Source organism: Semicossyphus pulcher, unplaced genomic scaffold (genome assembly GCF_022749685.1).
Source record: "Semicossyphus pulcher isolate SPU_LCO1_2020_fin unplaced genomic scaffold, fSemPul1.0.p SCAF_19, whole genome shotgun sequence".
NCBI classification, from domain to species: domain Eukaryota; kingdom Metazoa; phylum Chordata; class Actinopteri; order Labriformes; family Labridae; genus Semicossyphus; species Semicossyphus pulcher.
In genome coordinates, this window is record NW_027211692.1 from 5285559 (window position 1) to 5307275 (window position 21717).

A 21717-nucleotide genomic window follows, 5' to 3' on the forward strand; every position below is an offset into this window, starting at 1 on the left:
AAGATGGAGTGAGCGCCTTTGAGAGGGCGGGGGAGTGACAACGCGAATAAAGAATGGCATAATGAGAGAGAGGGAGCGGGGACAATCGCAGAAGATGCATTAATTCGGCGATTTCCAACGATCCTCATTACTCCTCTGTCTGGATTCGCCAGTGGTTGTGAAGTCATGGAAATGTAATGCTGCCACAACGAATAAAAGCTCATCACTGACAGGATTTTAACATCCTGCCCGGGGAGCCGGAGCCGAGGCAAAGCTCTTTTTCACCCTCTCGCACTCTCTCTTCCAAATATCTACCATTCCTTCCCGTTTGTCAACACATTTTCTTTTGCTATCGGTGATTTTACAGACGCATGAACTCGCTTCAAATGTAAACGCCTCTCAAACCACTAAAACCTGCAGCCTACTAATTCAAATTCAATCCCCTGTTATAAAAAAAAAAAAGCAAACAGATAAGAGGCACGGGATGTGCTGCCGGAGATAACGCCGTGAAATGCTGGCATCAAAACACCGGTGACATCATCTGTGGCATGTTGGGAACATGCAGCGACTCGCGGGGTCGTCCTGTCAGGGAAAACAGAGACGGATTCTTGTTTTCATCTCCCTGGAGCAGAAGCGGCACGTAATCTCTGAGGGGGGTTTTTTTTGGGCCTCTGCTGGTGACCAACGATTCACAACATCAACAGTCTCTGGATGATATTTGTGCTGGTTTACAGCTGGAATAACGTCAAAGCAGCCTTAAGCATGACTTCAGAGTCCACATCAACACCGGAGCTGAAAGTATTGGAAAATACTCAAGAAGAAGAAGCACCTTCTGCGTCCTGGTAGATATAAAATGGTCATTTAGTGCTACGTTGTTTGTAATAATAATTCTTAATGCACCTTTAATGAGCAATGAATATTTACACCGCCATCCAAACACCAATGCTCTTTTGAAAAGCATGTTTGCTCATAAGGAACCATTATTTATGCATCTCTACATTTCCCTGTTAGCCTGCATGTGGCTGTGCTGCTAAGTGGAAGCGCTGTAAGGATGAGTTATTAGGTCAACACACACACACGCGCGCGCGCGCACGCACACGCAGCAAACAAATCTGCATGTTAGTGCGCGTTAAGCCAGGAGAGGTCAGATGATGTTTGTTTACCGCACCATCCGAACCTCAGCTTTTCCTCTTCTGTTTTTTTTCCCGATGTTGTTTTTAGTCTCTGTGTTGTTATTTTGGAGGAGCGCGTGTGTAATGAGTGAATCACCGCTCGGCATCAGCGGCGGCTCCGGAGCCAGTGGTCAGACCCTGGGACAGCGTCTGACCTACTTCATCAGGCTCTCAGGGAGGCGTGACAGATCCAACACCACACGGGTGGACAGTGCGGACGAGGAGGAGGAGGAGGAGGAGCGGAGCTGGGCTGAAGGGGCTCAGCCAATCCCTCCGCTCCATCTGTCTGCCACATCCCTCTCCCCTGCACATCCTCCGGAGAGCAGAAACAGCAAGCCATGCAGAAACAAATGTTAAGATAAATCACTACGATCTCAGCTGCTCCGCTCTCACATGCTCTCCCCTGGTGACATTCCCATTTCACTCCCACAGCCGAGCCATCTCTTCCTCTCCAAATAAAATAGACCTCTTTACCCACTGAGCGTCCCCCCTCCTCCTCCATTTTATGCAAAAAGAGCTGCAGCCACAATGTCTTCCCCCTCACTGCTTTCCCTGGCACAGCACCGCACAGCAGAGGCTTTATGGGGCGGCCTAGTGTGCGAGCACGGGAGCGGCTCATGCTAATGTCTCATTTGGATAATGAGGTGTATTCTTGGCAGGATCTGAGCAGCGAGCAGCCCCTCCTGTAGTGAGGACGAGGGGGCTAGAAAGTCGCTCGATCAGCCTGCAGACCAAAAGCCTTTTCGGTTTGAAGATCTGGAAGTTCAAGGGTGATGAGAAGCTGGCAGCGGGAGCAGGAGACCAAGACGCTGATAACACTCCTCAACCTGCCTGACAGCGAGAAGTGAGGGCGTAATGACATACACGGCATACATGTGTGGCCTTTGGATCCATGAATTATGCAGGCGCCGATGTGAGAAAGCGACAGAGCAATATGCTATAGTGCTCAGATTGAGACACACTCCACCATGACAAGCGAAGACAAACAAATTTCACATTGCTGGGGGAGCCTCGGCAAAGCTGACATCATAATGTCTCTTGTCTCTGTCAGTGAAAAGAAAGAGACAAATGGCTGCGTGGAGCGGCTCCGCTGTTCCATGTCAGTTATATATATGGTGTGATATTTGTTTCATTCGGGGATGTTCTCGCCGCCGTGTCCCTAGTTTTATCACACGGAGCGATCGAAGCGCTATCATGTTGAGAGGAGCGACAGACCGGGCGGTGACGGAGGGAGAGCATGAACATGCCTGTTCCTCAGCTGATAAAAATAAACCGTGCCATCAACACCCACTGTTAGCTACTGTTTTCAGGTGTTTGTGGGGAGGAGAGCAAAGGGAAGGGGGGTGTTTTTAATGGAAGAAAAGTTTAAAGTTTAAAGTAGAGATGTTCTGATACAGTTTTTTACATCCTAAATAAAACCTACAGTTTTTTAATATCCATCTAGACTTGAGAACTGGCCGATCCCGAGTACCCCTCTGATACCACTGCAACTAATAATTTGAACCAGATGCTGTATGTCCTCCTGACTCCTTACACTGTAGTAATGTCCTAAAAACCAGCTGAGCCTCTCCTGACATTCTCGGCCTCCAAAGATCGTCAGAGAAACACAGATTTTTAACATTAAACTGCTTTTTTTATGTGTATTTTAGTGGCTTCATTCGTCTTTAATGTAAATTAATTTAATCTAAATAAACGTGTTTTTTCCAAAATGAAAAATGATCTGAAATCAGTTCTTGTTTGCCTAAAAGAGTAGCTGCTAATGGCAGCCACAGTTTATATTGTTGCTGTTCTTGGAGAGAAAAACAAGGTGATGTTTGGGGGCTCTATTAACCGCTGATGAATGCTTTGACAGATACTGCATTTAAGGCTGCATTTGGAGCATTACAAATATGAGTATCTGTATGTAACCACTTCTAGTTTCAAGTATTTGTGCAGATAAAACTACTTTGAAAGCTTTGAAAACAGTTTTAGATTGTTTTTGGGCTGGGCGGCCATCAGAACCACCATTGAAGTCCAGTGAAAAGTTATCATCACTCCCGTAATGTGATGTATTTCTTGTTGACACAGGCCAGTCAGGAATCAATCATGAGTGCAGACTATGGGCGATCAGTCACAGAGAGAGAGGAATTTGACAGAGCGGGCCAAAAGGCGGGACTGTAGAGAAGTGTCTTTTTCATGGGATCTTTAAACCATGTGGTACTCTGTAAAACCTCACAGTCCATCTTAATAAAAGTTAGCTTAACTCAATCCTCAAAGAAATTAGCAGTGACTCAAAAATGTTACCGGTGCGGTAGCTAGCGGTGGCTGGCAGCCTACGGTAACGTTGATTGTTGTAAGGGTGGAGGCTGCAAAGGCGATCATGACGGTGCATGCATAAAATTTTTACATAAAAATATTATAATAAAATGAGGTGTGTCTTATTTATCCAAGTGAGTATGAACATGTGGCAGTCATTTGAGGACACTGGCTCACATGAAAAAAGATCTTACGTCGATCTTAGAGAGGATAAATGTTTCTCGAAGGTCTCGTGATGGCTGCATGGATTTTGACACCTGTGATATTAAATCGTAAAAAGTGTGTTTTGTGCCCATTTTAAGCTGTAATAAGTTTTCAGGACAATTAGAACATCTTCTATCAACTCAGAGGAACATCTCTTCTGCTCGGTAATTCTAATTTATGCTGTGAAAGCTCCGTCTGCATCTGCCAACAACCCGCTGCTGCTTCCTGCCAACCTGGTGGCCACTATTTGGAATCATTACATAGACGCAGCTCATGTTGTCAGCAGTGGCCTCATTTGCTCGCACTGCTAGTGTGGAGTAAAAAAGAATAAAGAGTGATCGGTAATTAAACGGTGAAAAAGTCCAAATGGGTGCCTTTTTTTTTAAAGACTGTCAGCCCCGCTCACTTCCTCTGTGTCTGGGTGACTTTGTTCATCATTGAGCTGCAGGAGCTGGAGGATGGAGAAAGTGACATGCAGTGAGCACCAGGAGTTGACACAGGCTGTTACATAAAGTCCTGTAAACAGCATCCTGCCCTCTCCTCCACCTCTGCCTCCGCACCGCTCCCCGTGTCTGTTTGCCCGGGAGCCCCTTTCTCAAATCCACTTTACCTCTTCAGCTAAATTCCCCAAATCAGACGCACTGAAGCGTCATCTCCAGTCACATCGATGCGGTTATTTATTTAGGTTTCCATTGGCCTGTCTATGTTTTATTCAGCTCATTTTCACCATGTGGTTAAGGTTTTTTCCCCCCTCGCCATCCTCTTCTCTCTGAACTTCATTTTCCCACACGGGAGCGAGCTATTGCTTGTTCAGGCGAGCGTGAACAGATGTTGGTGCCGGGTGCCTGTGCTTATAGAAGGATCCATCCTCGCGCTTTCTTGCTAAATTGAAGAGAGCGCTCTCACTCCATCCAGTTTAACCCGCCTGGTAAAAAGCCCTGTAGCAGAGTTGACTGCACCTCTGCTCTCCAAAGCAGCTCAGTGCCAGCGCTCTGACAAAGGAGGGTGAAAGTAGAATCACTGAAAGGTTCACATGGTGGCTGACCCCGAGCTGATCTGATATTATCCTTCACAGCTGATCCAGCTAATGTGGCAGGAATTATGCATTGTCTTTGACTCCGCCCGGCCCCCCCCGTCTCTCACAGATTAGGGCTGTTGTGTGGAAGAGTCAAGGTTGAAAAATATCTAATCACGTTCCGATGATTACTGGAGAAAGTAAACACATTATTTCAGTGGTGAGAAACTTTCCCACACGTTAAGAAAAGAGCACACGTATGACTTTTCTCATGGGCGGTAACGACATAATTGTAAGGCCATCCTGACAAAGACGCCCTTTCAGAAAGTGTTGGGAAGAAATTTTAAATGGCAGCATTGATTTGTTTGGAGCGCAGAAACAGAGCGCGATGGTGGAAAAGCTGATTATCTTAATGAAAGGCTGATTGTGCTCTCTTATGTTGGGGAGGATCTTTGAGGTTTACCCACATTATTCAGCCCTCTTCCTGTGGCTCCTCAGCTGCGATATTTCACATGGAGTCACTGTCTGACTGACGAATGAATCTTCATAAATAACTTTCATTTCAAGGACTTTAATTGTCTCTATTTTTTTTTTTAACGCGGCCTTTGATGCTCGCAAATAATTTGCTGATTAATCTGATCTGACGACTTGACAACTTTCCCTCAGGAGGTTTCTGAGCTGCATGTGAATGAGAGGGCGATTCGCTGAGAAGGGACTCATTACGCGAAGCTCATCTCTGCTGCCATAGATCCTCCTCTCCATCTCCTCCTCGTTTCCCTCAGACTTCCTCTTTCACCTCTTTTTTTTTTGCGAGCACCAGGATTGATTAAAACAGGAGAGTGGTTCATTAGATTGTGACAAGCGACACCATATCTGCTGAACACCTTGGTGAAAACCGTCTCCGCCCACGTGACTCACCGTAGTCGACGCAATCGCCACGCAAACACTATCCCCAAACTAATTGAAACAAGGTGCTCAGTGGCCCCGCTATCTGCCCAGGTGACAGTTATTCAGCTCCCACAAATCTGTCCGTGAAAACTGAGGAGCTTGATTAAAATGCGCTTTCCTTAAGTGCTCCATCAGTGTTGTTTCCCAGAGTGAGAAAATAGCTTTTCTGCGCCACAGACAAGTTGTCACGGACATTTTATCTTCCTGACACAGGAAGCAGGGCCGTCTCTCTGGCAGGTGTATATTGCTGTGTCAATCCAAACATCAGCTTCAGAATGGAAACAAAGAGCGTTACTGCCAAATGCACGCATAATGCAGCTCGTAGTAGTGCGTTTGGAGAAATCTAGCTTTTCATAGTGACAGAACGCTGCATAATTCTGGTGTGAAATGCATGGTAGATTGTTTAAGTGTCACATTTGTTGTCGCTCTGATGCAGTTTGCTGGAGGCTAAAGGAGGCCAGCTATGATGTCTGACTGATCGACTCTAGAAACACAGAATCCTCTGGAGTGCCTCAACACCTAAAATCAACAAATAGTGCCCCTTACCAAGAAGAAGAATCACTTCTTCCTCATATTTCTGCACTAGTCTGGTTTCTCTGTGAGCTGTTGTGCTGCAGCTCTGGTCACCTCTCTTCTCTGCAGAGAACACTTAGCTAGCATAACTGAGGCCCGCTGCTGCAGCCTTGATCAGCAGCCAGCAGTGGGCTCTCTCCCCTGCCTCGTCTCAGCCCGGCCCGTCTGAGGCTGCTGGGAGGCACAAAGATGCTCTTTGAAGTTAATGAAGCATCAGCATACTGCTATACCTCCACCACCGGGTCATTATGCTCGGCCAATGTCAAGGATGCACGGAGCACTTCAAAGAATGAACAGGAAGCGCCGCGTGCGCCCCGCAAGATTCACCTCTAACAGTCTCCATTGGCGTCATCACAGCCGATACCTCAGGCCGACGCACAAACACGTATTTAAAACAGAAAGATTTCCTTCACGTGTATCCTGGAAGCTTAATGACGTTCTGTGGAGGTGTGAGAGATAACGCTGACAGGGCCACATTAGAGACAGCAGCAGGCTAACATTTCACAACATCAGCAAAGAGCAGACAGCAGCAGCAGCATCGTATGATCCTGTGTAAGGGATCCATGTTGCACCTGCATGACACACAAGGGCACGGCAGCTCAGTCCCTGTTTGTTCACACTACTCACTAAACTGTGGCTGTTTGTGAGCTTGACTGGGCGCCATGTTGGAGCCGGCGCTCTGAGCTGAGCTTTAGGAGCGGAGGCTGGCTCCTCTCCCTTTTACTTGTCACTGTTACTATGGGAACTGGCAACATGCTTTTAAGGCTTGTACGGGACCCTTTGGGAGAGCATCCTAAACAGAAATTCAAGACTTTTGCCATCCAACAGTATAAATCAACACTCGCAGCTCGAATCCAGGCAGCTTATTACTACAGAGGATACAAACAGACCACCAGGCACCGTGTAGCATTCAATATTCAGGATGTGTGTTCGCGTGGCGGTACGCAGTGTATCTCCAAAAAGCAACTTCCTCCACCCAAAGGACACAATGACAAGCTGTCAAGTGTAAAATCTTGGCATTAATGGGTAATCACAGGTCTCTCAGCGACTTGTAACGATTAAGTGCAGTAATTATTGTAAACATTCGAATTGAGCGGAAGTAACAAGTTCCTCCCGCTGAGAGCCCAGATTGTTTTCACAGCCTCGGGATCGATCGTTACATTTCCTATAACCTGCTTCTGAACAATCGCAAACCTGCGCAGGTCTCAAACTGTAAGGGGGAAAAAAAACTAACAGATAAAAATAGTGTGATTTAAATTTAGTCTGCAGACGAATAGAGGCTGAATGCACTCACATTATGTACCCACGCATTGTTCTCCTCACTCGCTGAATAAAATTAAACGAACAAATGATGAGGATAAACAGAAAGACTATAGGGACGAGAGCGATGAGGTTTGTTAATTTAAGCAATCAATGAAAAAGCAGAAATAGAAAATGACTTTGGCGCCTTTGTTTTGCTTTTCTGCAGCACTTTATGCCAAACAGCACAATCGCTCCGGATCACAACTGTGCAGCACGAGCCGAGCGGCTGCTTTCCTGACGGTACATTACGTCCTCACTCTCCTGTCTGATAAGAGCTGCTCACGCTCCTCAGAGATTTGCATTATTCCACTACCATCCCGCCTGCTTAGGATGGGCATCTTCTCACAATGCAGGTAATGACATCACATCCTACGGAGCTGCTTGCGTCCCAGCCTTACCCTCACAGTCGAAAGAGAGGAAGCAGGAAGGTATGCACTGATACTGTAAGGCACAGCTGTTCACTTCACACCAAGCGCAGCGTTCCCAGAGACACAACATGAGTCAACATGCAAAGCAATGCGAGTTAGAACACCCCCGCTTCCCAGAAACCAGGCGGCACAAAGAGCAGAGGGAAAAAGTCTTTCCAGTCCGACCAGAGCAAAACTGTGACAGTCTCCCAATACCACACACGCACAGCTGGGACCAATACACAAAGGCTCCCACTTCTGTGGCACATAAAGCCGAGTGAGATCTCGTCTATAGTGTAGCAAAATATCGTCTCCTATGGATAACAACCCAGAGGAACCACAGTGCGTGTGTGCCAACAATTATGTGCAAGGCAAAGGGAACTGAGTCAGTTTTGTTCAGCATTTTGTTTTCCCCAGAAGACAGAAGAGACAAAAGAGCGAACGCAGAGCTCGACTACAGAAGAGGCTGTTTGGAGAAATGTGAGCGTGATGCGAGCAAACTATGATCAATACAGCACCCTCACCTCAAACCCCCATTTTTCCTTGATGTTATTTTAAGCGCTGATAATAGGCCTGCTTTATATCGCTCCCACACATGTGCCTGGATGCGAGGCAGGGCAGGGTGGGAGGGGGCGGCTGTTGCGTTCTCACACTGTGTGCGTGAAGCTGTGATACACAAACACAGAGGGTTTTTTTTTTTTGTCTAACCTGCCACAAGGTGCAGCAGGGAGCCGCACAGCCGGGGCAGGTGGGAGCTGCACTGAATGCACATATGAAATCTGCTACAATAAGCCAGTCTGTGCACGTGCATGGATATTTATCTTTATAGCGACGGATGGGGGTCTGATGCTGCCTGACAAAACCCTCAGCAGGGTGCTGTATCGATGCGAGCCATGCCAGAGTTACTGAAGAGCCAGAGAACGGAAACGAGCGCCTTCGTCAAACCTACCTGTGATGTTGACGTCCACGATGCCCGTGCGAGACCCGATGCCGTTGGTGGCGTCGCACACGTACGTGCCGGCCAGGTCGTAGGTCACGGGTCCCTTGAAGAACAGGGTGTTGTTCTTGATCTCCACATTAGTGGGCAGGGAGCCGTTCAAGCTGTGGTGAGGGAGAGAGAGAGAGGGAGAGAGAGGGGCAATATTACAGACACCATAAAGAGGCTGAATTACACCAGACCACAGCAGGAAAAAAAAAAGAAATTCCTCTCCCAGGAGCGGCAGAGCAATTCAAAGCGCATGAAAAATACAGTCTCTAGTGCCAAGCAAACCTGCATGTGTGTGTCGGGCTGAGATAAATACCGGGAATATTTGACAGCACTATATTTCAGCCATCATCCATCAAGTCCAAACAAAATTATGAGGACAGGGAATCCCAGCAGGCCAGAACAGGTAAGACATAGCTGATGCCTGAGGACACAGGGCTTTTTGGCATGTGGAAAACAAAACAGACAGAGCTCGGAGGAGGAGGGGGCAGCGAGAGGGGGCTTATTTCCTCAACTACAGCACAGCTCACATGGCTGAACTCAAAACTCGGGGGAGCTGTCGAGAGAGGCAGCTGATCAAGCGATAAATACAGAATCTACCAAACGCTGGGCTGTCAATGAGAACTGGAGCCTGATTCTCCTGCCCGGGGTGTTTGTCTTCATGCTTGGCTATCTCCGCCGCGTTCAGGCCTGCTCCTGTCCTTTGATCAGGTCAGCACACTTTGAGGTCACGGATCGTGAGCACACCAAACCTCCATTCTATTATCTGGACCCTTTTTATGTCGCCTGGAGGCTGAAGCAGGTATCAAGTTTCGAGACAATTAGCCGCTTCCTGTTCCCTCGATCGGCCTCATCAGCTGCTCTGAAAGGGTCTAAGTCGAGCCATGAACATGACGGATAATATTAAGGAGCTCTGCGGTGTGACTGCGGTGGCAGTTTTGGTTTCTTTAAACAACACGCTGCAGAGACCCTCCCTCATTACTGTGGCAGAGGCACTTTAAGATTCACTGTTGTGCAAAGGCATTAAAAACAATGTGAAGCTCCATTTATCACACAGAGAGAAAAACTAAATGACATTACGGAGACGCGACAAAATTAGGTCTCACGCTAACAATGGCCACACATCAAGCACTTGAGCTGCACTAAACAGGCTCTTCAAAGACTCAGTGACGAGCAATTTGTTAATTAATCGATCATAAAGCGCTACTTAGAAACAGAACATCCACATGTGGTGACAAGCTTTTCTTGTGCAGCAGATTTTCAGCCACGTTTAAAAAGTAGTATTTTTCTTTCCTGAGTAACAAAGAGTTCAGAGCAACGGTAACAGACAGAGCTCTGGTGGAGCTGCTTCTCACGTGCCACTCTGGCGATGGAGCTGCAAACAAGCCTCCGTACAGTATGTCACGATTCAATAATCGGTTACCTTGCGAGCTGCCATCAAATGCTGAGTCCTGCAAAGCCCAATTGATTTGCTGCAGAAATGAAAGGCTGGCAAACTGCGATTCACCACAGATCCCGTCGCCATGTCTGCATTTGTACGAGACATCAGAGTGTGTGTACGTGTGCGCGTGGAGCCCGAGGGCCAGCGGAATGAAAGACTAACAAACAGCTCGAGAGTGATGCAGTTTCTTTGGTGAGCGGCTGGCCTGCTCGCGTGCGTGCATGCGTGTGTGTGTGTGATGTGTGAACGCAGATGTGGGTGTGTGGAGGGATGAGTGAGGGGACTCAAGAACACTACACATCAAAGCAGCTTCCTGATTCTACTATAAACTGCATGATGGTGTGGAGGAGGCAGAAAGCATACTGCCAAGCTTAAAGGCCGGGATGTGATACGTTATATGTATTTATAATGGGGTCTAAAAATACGAGAATCCACATGATCAGAAGAGATTTAATATTCATTAAATGTAGAAATAAAGGCGTCTCTCTCTGGACTTCAAAGTAGCTAATAAGCAGCAATAAAGGACGATGTCTTTAATCAAACGTCCATCTGTTTCGCTGGCCTCAAAGTGTCTTACATTCATGTTTAATGTTTAATGTGGGGCTCCATTCTTTGAGAGCCGCAGACAACATTAGCACTACTCGCTGACTGCTTATGTTAGATGAAAGGGGCAGAAGCTTTTCAGCCTCTGAGGTGGAAGACGTGTCTGTTCTCCATCCGGCAGTGATTCTCGTGTAGAATAAACCTGACTTTACTATCATTTAAAAGGAGCATTGAGTAACCATGCACAGCTACTGACCCAACAGTGCACGTACGGCGGCCTTTAGTCGATATTAGTAATGAGAGTTTGAGGTGAAAAATGCAGTAATAACAATAAAACTGCTGTTTTATTCAGAGGGTTTCATATCTGTGAGTCACTGAAAATGTATTGTAGAGGGAGAGTGTGTGCACAGGCACATTAAACAAAGAAAACATTAAAGTGATAATCTCCAAGATTTCCATTTAAATAAATGTCTGTTAAGGTACTATCTGTCGCTGAATGAGGTAACACAATGGTGATTGAGCCTGTGGCCCACTGATGAAAGCCTTTGCATTTGCAGTATTACAGACCGGGTGTCACAAGCGACGCCCAGTTAGTGACGCGTTTTCCATCAGCCAGCAGTGGTTGGTCTGCCAGAGAGGGTAGGCGGAGCTAAGCGGCTGCTTTTCCGCTCTCTGCAAGTGTTGTGAGTAAACAGTAATCTACAATGGCTGAACAAACAAAGAAAAGATGGATGACTACAGATACAACTTCAACAAGAAGTGAAAATCCAAAGAAAAAGAAACAAACTCGACGCTCAGATGAAGCAAACAGTCTAAAAAGGAAAGCGACCGTCAGCGAGGAAAATCAAGAGTGACAACCGGAGCCAACCGTGGACGTCACACATTACCGTTTATCGCCATAGGTGGCGCCAAAGAGACCGAAACTGAAGCTGAGAGATCAGCACTTTAAGTCTGAAGTCTCGGCACACAAGTAATTAGGTTATTTGTGATGATAAACAACTTGTCCCCCAATTACTATTCTGGTGCCCGCTGAAAACCACAGTATGCACTGAAAACACACAATGCCCTGCAAACAAACAATCACAAAACAAAGGTCTCTTTTCATGGTCGTGTTTCTGCTTTTTCAGTGCAGCTTCCCATTTACTCATTTCATGAATTAGCTGTGCTATTGTTCTGGAATAAAAAAAAAAAAGAGATTCAAAAAAGCTTTCATTACAGCTTTTATATATGCCAAGGATTTCTGCACACTCACACAATGCAGGAAACAAAGCGCGATAAGTAAATATGTGCAGTTTTCTTAGAACAACGTTGAGCCAAACAAAACTATGATCTCACTGAACAAGAGAAAAACGACACAGAATGGATTGTGTCTGGAAAAAATGTAGATCTGTATCAACAACATTAATATTTATTGTATTTGGCTACACCTCATAGATGTGTGTGTGTGTGTGTGTTTGAGTTTCAGTGTGACGCAATATGGCCGGCCTGTTCCGGATCGTTCCGTCACAGCCTTGTGCTGACCTCCACAGTGGAGCCCAGGGGAACCTTCACAACAGATTTGGCATCTCATTTTCAGTGCAGCAATGGCCGTCCCCTCCTATCTGTCAGCACAGTGCCCTCGTCTTTCCAGATCACATCTCCTCACCCTCCTCCTCCTCTTCTCTCCCTATCTTCCCTTATCTGCCTAAATCTCCCTTTGCCTCTTACGCACAGAAAAACCCCAAACAGGTCAAATCTTCGGGATCTCGTCGTCTTCTTTTGCTGCCGTGTGTATCACTGCTTCTGCCCTGAGAGGGAAATCTATGCAAAAGAGAAAAGGGAAGAAAAAAACTCCCCATGCCTCATTAAAATCCAACAGTGGCCTGTAGAGTAGCTACAATGAGGCCACAATGGTCTATTAATCCACATCCACTCATGTCCAATGACATATTTCTCAACCCATCATTCACCGAGCAATTACAGGACAAATTGCCACATTTATCTCTCAATTTTACCGTATAATACTTTCATTTTAAACCGTGAAACACTCAGAAAAGTATTCAAATATTCAAAGAGCTGCGGCTATTTTTCCTTTTATTCCATCCGACATCAAAATGCAGTAAAAAGTTTGATCAGAGAAAATTACAGAAAACAATTTTAGCTGTTGTTTTCCTTCCATGTCTTATTTATATAAACATCATTTCTGCATGACCAACTTTCATGCCATTACTCAAAGCAGATCAGACCCGCGGTTATTTGGCCGTGAGTACATGTTCGTATCTCTTCTTGCTCATGTATTTACAGTGATAGTCTCAGAGGCAGAAACACTGATGTCAGCCCTGCGGTATGCCGGCCTAATCCAGGACTTCTACTCCGGCTTTCAGTTTCAGCCGCCCCCTCTGTGTGTCAGGGACAAACCGCTGCTGTCTCTACTCTCCCGAGAACACAGCAGTACAAACAATGACGCTTTCTAACCCCCTCTTACCTGCATGCTGGTCCTCACACTTCAAAGCAAAAAAAAAGCGAGCTGCGGTCTGTTTGCATTTATCTCCCAGTATCTGAGAGCATCAGGCAGATAGGGGTGTGTGTCGCTGCTGTAATAGGCCCATTGTGCTCTGCCTCGGGTCCAAGTCTTATCTTCATTACACGTTTTATAAACAAACAAATATACGGAGACACATTTCTGGAGACGATGGAGGAAGTTGGTGTGTTTTTATCTCAGAAGATTACTGTTTTGTATATATATGCTTTGAAACAAATGTTGGAAAGGACTCCATTCCTCGAGGCTATTCTTTAAAAATGCCTCCCTGTGCTTTAGTAAGCCGTCCACAAAAAAAAGAAGACATTTTCAGGCAAAATAAAAAGCACGTAGCCATGCTGTCTTGTCTTGTGAGCCTTAAGGGCTTTTGTTAGGGTTTAGTCAGACTCACAGCTTCCACTGGTAGATGGTGACAGGGGGGTTAGCGTCAGCCCTGCAGGTCAGCTGAACGTTCTGACGGTTCAGGTACCAGTTTCCATCAAAGCCTTCGATCTTCACCTCGGGTTCATCTGCAAGGAAGGAGACAAGTTGGAGTCAGTTCATCCCCCCACAACATGATCCACACACACACCATCCTCTATGGAAACAACTCAACTACTGCTGAAAACTTGCTGCACAAATGTTTATATTACTTTACTGTACACTAAAATATTGTTCTTTCTTAATGCATCCTCTTTTGAGATTGGAAAATTGTTTAATTGTTCTTTAAAAATCACAAATCTGAAACATTGGGCCTCATGCAAGAAGCGACATACGAACAAGTTTCTCTTATTTTTGATCTTATTCACCATTTTCTTTGTACTCACTGATTTCCGGGATTCACCAATGTTTTATTTTTCTCTTCTCTTGGGTAAGAGAAACTTTTCTGATCGATGGAGAGCACCCTTACCAGGATAAGAAAAAAATACTTTCACAGTCCACAAGTTGTTGGTCCAATGCACGGAAATATACGTTTTAAAATGGAGAACATGCATACAAAATGCATCATATATAATTTATATTATTACATGTTTTTAGGGGAATTATAATGATTGGATTATTTAATTTACGCTTTTTTGCTTCCTTCTTCATATCAAAGCACTTTTTAGTTCAGTAACCGTCTTGCTGCATTTCTAATCTACCTGTAACGCCACTACTCACGAGATCACACCATTACTTTGTTTAAAACTTGATTGATTTCCATTATGTGAAGCTTGTGTTTAAATGTTTAAATGGACTTGCTCCTAAGCCTCTCTGTGAAACCATCAAAAGAGTTTCAGCAGATCCACCAGGGCAGCTTTTAGTGGAAACTGTGAGCTGCCGTTCTGTAAAACATCTTTCGGTGAAAGGAACACTTTTAAACGAGCTACCAAACACTGGTTTATTCAACATCAACCCTGAGCTCATGTCTAGCTTTTAAATGTTTTTAATGTGTGCTTAATTGTATCTTGTTGTATTTAATGTGTTTCCTTTCTTACTTTTCTGTTACTAACCTCCTTCCTAAAAGCCCTTCTGGGGACGGGTGTTGCAAACTAGCAGACGCTATAAACACTAGGATACCTGAATTGGATGGCTGTTTTCAGTTTGTCTATTCATGTCTGTCCCGATCAAACAAATCACAAATAAATACATAGATTAAGTTGGGTTTGATTTAAAACTACTTTGATTTCGCTACTGCTGTAGTTTTTCTTCTTACTACCTTTTTTCGGTGGCATTTCTTCTTCTCCTTGTGCCCGATTTGCACACGGCACAACATGCACCCGCCCTTATATGGTGTGTAAGGGGCGTTACCTGTGCTAATTACAACACATCAACCATACGCCTCCAATTTGAGATCAAGTGGGATGGTGCATCCGGCGTTGACTTTAAAATTAAGAAAATTAAGAGAAAATTTAAGAGAAAATTGAAGAGACTGTTGCTGCATGAGGCCCAATATATGTAACAAAACAACATTTCTTGGTATGTGTCTGGTGCATATTCAGCAGCTCATTTGCCTTCTTCCTCTTTGTACAACTGGAAAAGTTTCTGAGCCGTGTTTGCAAGACGACTGTGTTTACTGTAAACTGTGCTGAGCCTTTTACGCTTGCAGCAGGAAATAACAACTTATGTGAGCATGAGAACATAAGGTCTAGGTGAAGGAAAAGCTCCCATCAATCTGCTCAAAAAAAGAGAGAGTGTATTCTTACACTGCACGTTGAGCACCACGCTGTCTGTGGTCCTTTCGTTCCGGTACGTCGCGATACACGTGAGCTTCTGTCTGTGCGTCTCCCGGCTCGGCACCACCACGTAGTTGCTCCGTACAGTCACCGTCCCGTTTTGGTTGCGGGTCTCCTGGAAAGTGGCTTCACCCTTCAACCTGGTTTCCCATCTGATCACACTCTGGGGCTTCCCATTGGCCGAAACACAAGTTGCGACAGTCATCTTGCGTTTGTGAGCCCGGGCCACGATGGTGGGCGTCGTCAAGGTCATGCGTGTCACGGGCTTAGCTGCGGAGAAGAAAGAGCAAGGAAATTAAGTTAATGAAATGTGGCTAATTAGAGCTCATTAAACAGAGATCTTGTGTTTTCACTTTCAGTTTCTCTCTCTCTCATGTTGGTGTCTAATTTTGTCTCTTCACCTACAACCAGCTTTGAAGTAAATTAAACTGAGGGGATGAGAGATGAAAACAGGGCTGGAGCTCAAATCAGGCGAAGTTTTGCTTCTTTCTCTTCCTCAAAGCCGAAGCAGTTGTCAAAGCTCTCACAGATGTAGAACCCACTTGCCTACCCAAATGCACAGTCATCCAATTTGAATCCTTTGTGAGATGCCAATTAGCAATCTACTCTTGGTACATCAAAAGGAAGGCTTGAGCTGGAGCGAATGCACAACAGAGAGAGAGAGAGAGAGATAGGCCATGAAGAGGCCTCTGTGAGCGCTGCCGCCTGGTTATCTGCACACAGGTTCCTGCTGCTCACTGAGCCGCAGAAGCCTAAAAAGACCTGAGAGGCTCAGTGACACAAAATAGGGACTCCGAGCTGACAAGCAGCCCCGGCAACAGGGACTACTTAAGCCAAGTGCTTTTTCTTTACTGGGACTTGATGGAAACACTTAATTTCTAATTAGATCTCTAATCAGAGTCAGCGCAAGACCTTTTCAAAGCTGCCTCTTTCCAAGACAAACTAGATCTCAAGGCGCCTCTTTTTCCCACAAGATGAGATTATTCAAACAAATTACATACTCTGAAGTGGCCTTATTGATTTCAGTCTCACCTGCCATTTTTATTGACCGCTCTCTGAGGCCGTTTCCTATTTTATAAGAGCAGTGAGGGCTGATCTGGGAGTCGTGTTAAAGGACACGTCACCCTGCTCTTCACCTCGTGAATTCGTCAAAATGATTTTCACTTTAGTGCCGATCATGAACGCTCAATGACAAGGTCCTCGGTGGAATAATGGCCTCGAGACTGCTGGCAGCGCTGCGCTCCAATCACAGACTGGGAATTTTGACTGTAAACAGCGCGGTCAGAGCCGCAGCTTCAGCAAACAGAGAACAGGCATCTGGTTTGAGGTGTTCCAAAGGAACTCAAACTACTTTACAACACAGCCTGTGGCAACGCAACGTGGAAGGCAGGGGCGGTGAGAGTTTTCCTGTAGCCTTCCACTGAAGACAGATCACAGTTTGACCCTTTGTTATCTGATTCACTCACCTTACTCAGCCTAAAGTCAAAGAGAAAACAAATTAAGGAGACGAATTGTACATTCCTCTGACAACTCACCAGGCCAGCAGTAACATGTCCGAGGAAATGACTCCTTCACTGATGGTAACTGTTACATGTAGTAGCTTGAAAATGACCAATTATAAACCGAGGCACATGGAAACTTTGGTCCCAAAGTAATCAGATTGTGGTGTTGTGTGTGGATGCATTTTCCTGTTTTCTCATTTCTTCCCGTCACTGTCAAACGAAAACCATGAATCTGCACGATTGGGAAATAAAGAATTCTAACAAACTAAAGAATCAAGTTCTCATTCATGTAATGTGAGGCCTGTAATCCTTCAGCTAGATATACAGCTGACCGAGTGGATGGACAGAGTGCACCGCCACAGAGCTGAAAGCAGGATGTTTTCTGAGCTCATTTAAAGTTGATGTTTTGGAAATATGTGTTTTTCACAGGCAAACTGAAAATATCGATGCAACTCTCAAAGGGTCAAGCCTTTAAAGTGTGTAACTCTCTGAGTTCACGGGGCAGAAATGTATGCTTGAACTCCTTGTGCTGTATGTGCAGCCGCTGCTTCAATGGAGATGGAAGAAAACAAGCTGCACGACGGCAACAAAGAAGTGGGATTATATTTAACTTTACAGATTTCAAAGACATTCTTCGTTCTTACCAAACACGGTGAGGTTGACCATGTTCTCCCGGTTTCCTGCGGGGAAGGTGGTGTACTCGCAGATGTAGGCGGCTTCATCAGACAGCTGCAGGTTGGAGAACACGATGGTGGTGTCCACCAGCGAGGGCGTGCGCTGACGCACCGCCAGCTGCTTGAAGCTGACCCGGTCCTTGAAGGGTGGCAGAACGGACACGCCGAGGGCCGGGTTGGCGATGGCCACGTTCTGTTTGGTGCCGTTGAGTTGCTTCTGCCAGGTGACTTGAGAGATCTTGACTGGTGGGTTGCTGTTGATGAAAATGCAGCGCAGCTCCACTTGTGAACCCACATATTCAGACAAAGTGGAGTCCATCTGCACCATCTGTCCGTGGCCAGCTAGAAGTAACAGACACAAAGAGGGAAAAAAAAACATTTAATTACGATTAACAAGTGTCCAAGGCCAAGCAAAGCACTCCAGTCAATAGCAAGTACATGCACTGAAAGCCAAGGAGTCAATTCAGCCTAGTAGGTAGTACATGCACGCACAACGCTCGCAGTCAAACTCATGGATTCAGCCACACACTCCCGCTTTGCTGCTCAGTCTGCTCCCCATACATCAGCGTAAAGAGTTGCTACATGGTGGAGGTTGTGTGGAAAAGCTGCAGGAGTTATTAACATAATGGGCACATCCATACAGCCCTGTCTTTGTGCACCGGGGTCCTGTTTCTGATGAGATGGAAGGGCCGAGCGAGAACCAATGCATCACTAATGAATGAGTACAAGGGCAGCGAGTTGGAGCCAAGTCATCGTCTGCTGTTCTGCCCTGCACACACCCAGCACCACGCTGGCTGGCCCATTGTAATTTTAATTACTTTTTACTCACTAATACTTCAATGACTGCCTGGAGCCCCCATTAAGAGAAACAATGTGGAGTCCAGAGTATGCACTCAAAACAGTAAGAACACACACATCGGCTATATAAAAAAAACAGTAATTATGCCCCTTCCCCCCCGTCTGAAGCTGAGAGGGGTTTGGTAAAAAGAAAAAAAGGTCAATTAGCAGAGGCAGACCGACTGTCAACTCGCCTGTGGTTTGGTCTTTCATGCACATGTTGACCTCTCTCTAAACTCAACAGTCAGCGTAGCATTCGCTGCTCCTTCGCTCGCCTGCGTTTATTTAGAGCGGGAACAATTAACCGACGGAACATAAACAGATCTGACAAAGCATGTGACGGTTAATCAGCCCCGTAAGTCATTTATTAAGCAGTCAGTCAAACATTCGCTAGTTTCAGTTTAAGATTTGCTGCTTGAATAAATGACAACTTGATTAATCAGAAACAGATTGATTCATATGGAAAATAATTGATAAACTTATTAGCAGCACCTTCTGCTTTGTCTCTCTCTCTGCTCCTTTAATCTGAAGTGCAGGAAACGACTCTCATGTGCACCTGATCAGGGCTCTGAAGCGCCTGCAGATGTGTCAGTGCACTGCTGCAGGGCTCCTGTTGTCTTCGACACATCTTTGTTATCTCAGCTCTGATTTATGCTCCTACCCAGGTGAAGTCTGATGATGTCCCATTTCCTGGTCGGACAACCCCTGGCTGGGTTTGTATTTACAACCAGCCTCCGCTATAATTATCTCCTATGGATAGGCCAGGACCCACAGGAAGAAAGCCTGAAATTCCTCCGTTAATCACATCGGACTCATAAAGCCACCAGTGAATCAGGTCATAAACGGAGAGGAAAACACGCCGTGGCCTCGAGTGGAGGACTGGAGGCTTACACACATGCGCCCAGAACAGAGCGGCTCTTTAACGCTGAGTTACTGCATCGCAATGATGGATAATCGCTGCGTTCTGAGATAAAGTTTCCACAGGGGGCTTTAAAATGTGTAAGAATACGTGAGAGAGATCCATTTATGCAAACACCCACTGAATGCGGTATCTGATGGAGTCTGTCTACGACTGTACACAGATCTGAGGCGGAGAGGAGGGGGGGTTCTGTGCATGCACGCGGCTAAACAGCGACTGTTAAGATTTTTCTTTGTATAAAAACACGGAGAAGCCGCCAAAGGACACCGGGGCAAAATACATGCATGAAGAGAGGAGAGAGGAGAGAGTTCACCATTAAGGTGAACAATGTACTTCTTTCCATCTTTCACGGCGGGCAGCCAACTCTCAGGCTGAAAGGTGTATGTGCTGGAAAGCAGTGCATTACGACAGAAAGCCAATTTCTGTCCGTTGTTATATACTTTCACTCAAGTAGAGCCGGCCCTGCCTACATCTAATCATATAAAAAAACAAAGTGACAACCTTTTGAAGTTCCTGAGAGCACATCATCTTTCATTTCCGTCCGACCACATCAGCAAGACTGTGTCTGTAGAGATTTAAACTTGGGGGATTTGACGATGACAGATTGATTCGCTAATACAGTTTGACAGGGAGGACTGGCAACCTTGTCATCTGCACCTTGAGAAACACCTGTGTCCTTGTGCACCTCGGGGCGATGCTTTACTCCATTTTATCACAGCTTAGATTACCAGTCCTGGCAGCTATAGTATGATATTTTTTGAAACAGCAAACACAATTTACTGTGTGACAACACTAGTTAAAGTTTAATCTTAAGTTGGAGGAAGGTGGCGGGGGGCTGTATAAACTCATAAATATGTACCTGGCCAGATCTCGGTCCCCTGAATGCTGAAAGAATAGTGGCAGGGGCTGCCTGTGGGAAAGCTGCAGCCCCTCCCTCCCACGCTCTGCCAGGCTGATGCTCCCCGCTCACACTGAACCAAATAAACAGCAGCTCACGCAAATGGAAACCAGAGAAATAGGAATAATTACACAGCCACAGGGCCCAGATCCCCTCCTTGAAGGACCAGGGGCACCCACGGGGACCCCTTTCACTCAAGGACCGGAGGAGTCCTTGGCTGAGCTCACAGTCGAGCTGTAATTACAGACTGCACCACAGAGCGGCAAAGCCATGGAAGAGCAGAGCCACATACATGCAAGAGGCATTAAGACGGCAGATTTTGTGAGGGTTATGAGAGGCAGCGGTGCAGAAAGAGAGGAGCGAAACAGCGGAACAAAAAAAAAGAGAGAGGCAGAGTGGAGATGCAGAACAGTGGAGAAAGAGAGAGAGAGAGAGAGGGAGAGAGAGAGACAAAGAGGAAGGCGGGGCTTCAGGGAGATTTGTAGGTGTGCAGCGGGTTTCAGGCTGGCCAGCGTTGGCGTTTGAGCTGCTGTTGCTTTGTTCTCACACTGACAAGAAGGTGACGAGGGGGACAGTCATGCTCCAACACACCTGAGGCTACACACTGCTCTGACAGATGCCAGTAAAAAGAGGAGCCCCATTTCTGGGAAGGAAACGCAGCAATAGGACAAACAAACGCGGCCGAAAGTATGCCCAGGCTGGCAGAATATAAAAAAGAAGAGTGTCTCGATTCACTCCAGGTGAGCTGTATGGATCAAGGGGGACATAAGGGGAACTATTAAAACAGCTGCTGTACCGTCTGGCCCTGTGCTGATAGCACGAGAGTCACAAGGCCCCGGCACAGAGCTCTGCACACAACATTCAACTGTAATAAGATCTGGCCCGTCAGGCAGCAGGGAGAAGCATGTGCTTTGTGTTGTTTGCATATGGCGCAGTGGATAGTTTGTGAGCACGCCGCACCGAAAAACAGCTTTCAGTCGAACCGCCTTCCTATGGTTTGTGGAAAATATCCAGGAAAATAGACCTGCAGGGTAATCTGCACCGCAAATACTTCTTCTAACAAATGCTGAAGGGTGAATGTGTTCAAATCAATCAGAGACTTTATTACTCACGCGGGAAAACAAACATGAATATGAGAAACAAGCTTGATTTCTTTCTGTAACAAATCAAAAATGAATGAGAAACATGACATTAACTTTTAATATTTGCTCTCCGTCTCTGCCGCAGAGGAAAAAAGAATCCAATTAAAGTTTCATGCTAAATATACTACATTCATCCATCTTGTTTGTTCCCACATATTCTTCAGTATA

The 21717-nt window shown here is 45.9% G+C and overlaps 1 protein-coding gene across 2 annotated transcripts in view; it reads right to left on the bottom strand.

The window, feature by feature from the left end:
- Window positions 1-21717, bottom strand: part of nectin1b (nectin cell adhesion molecule 1b) — a 157303-nt gene that overhangs the window by 90226 nt on the left and 45360 nt on the right. For both annotated transcript variants that reach the window (XM_069668218.1, XM_069668220.1), the window contains exons 2-5: window positions 17724-18095; window positions 15548-15847; window positions 13774-13891; window positions 8845-8996 (exon numbers count right to left, since the gene is read on the bottom strand). In XM_069668218.1, coding sequence (XP_069524319.1) covers window positions 8845-8996; window positions 13774-13891; window positions 15548-15847; window positions 17724-18095 — 942 coding nt within the window. The remainder of the gene's footprint in view (window positions 1-8844; window positions 8997-13773; window positions 13892-15547; window positions 15848-17723; window positions 18096-21717) is intronic.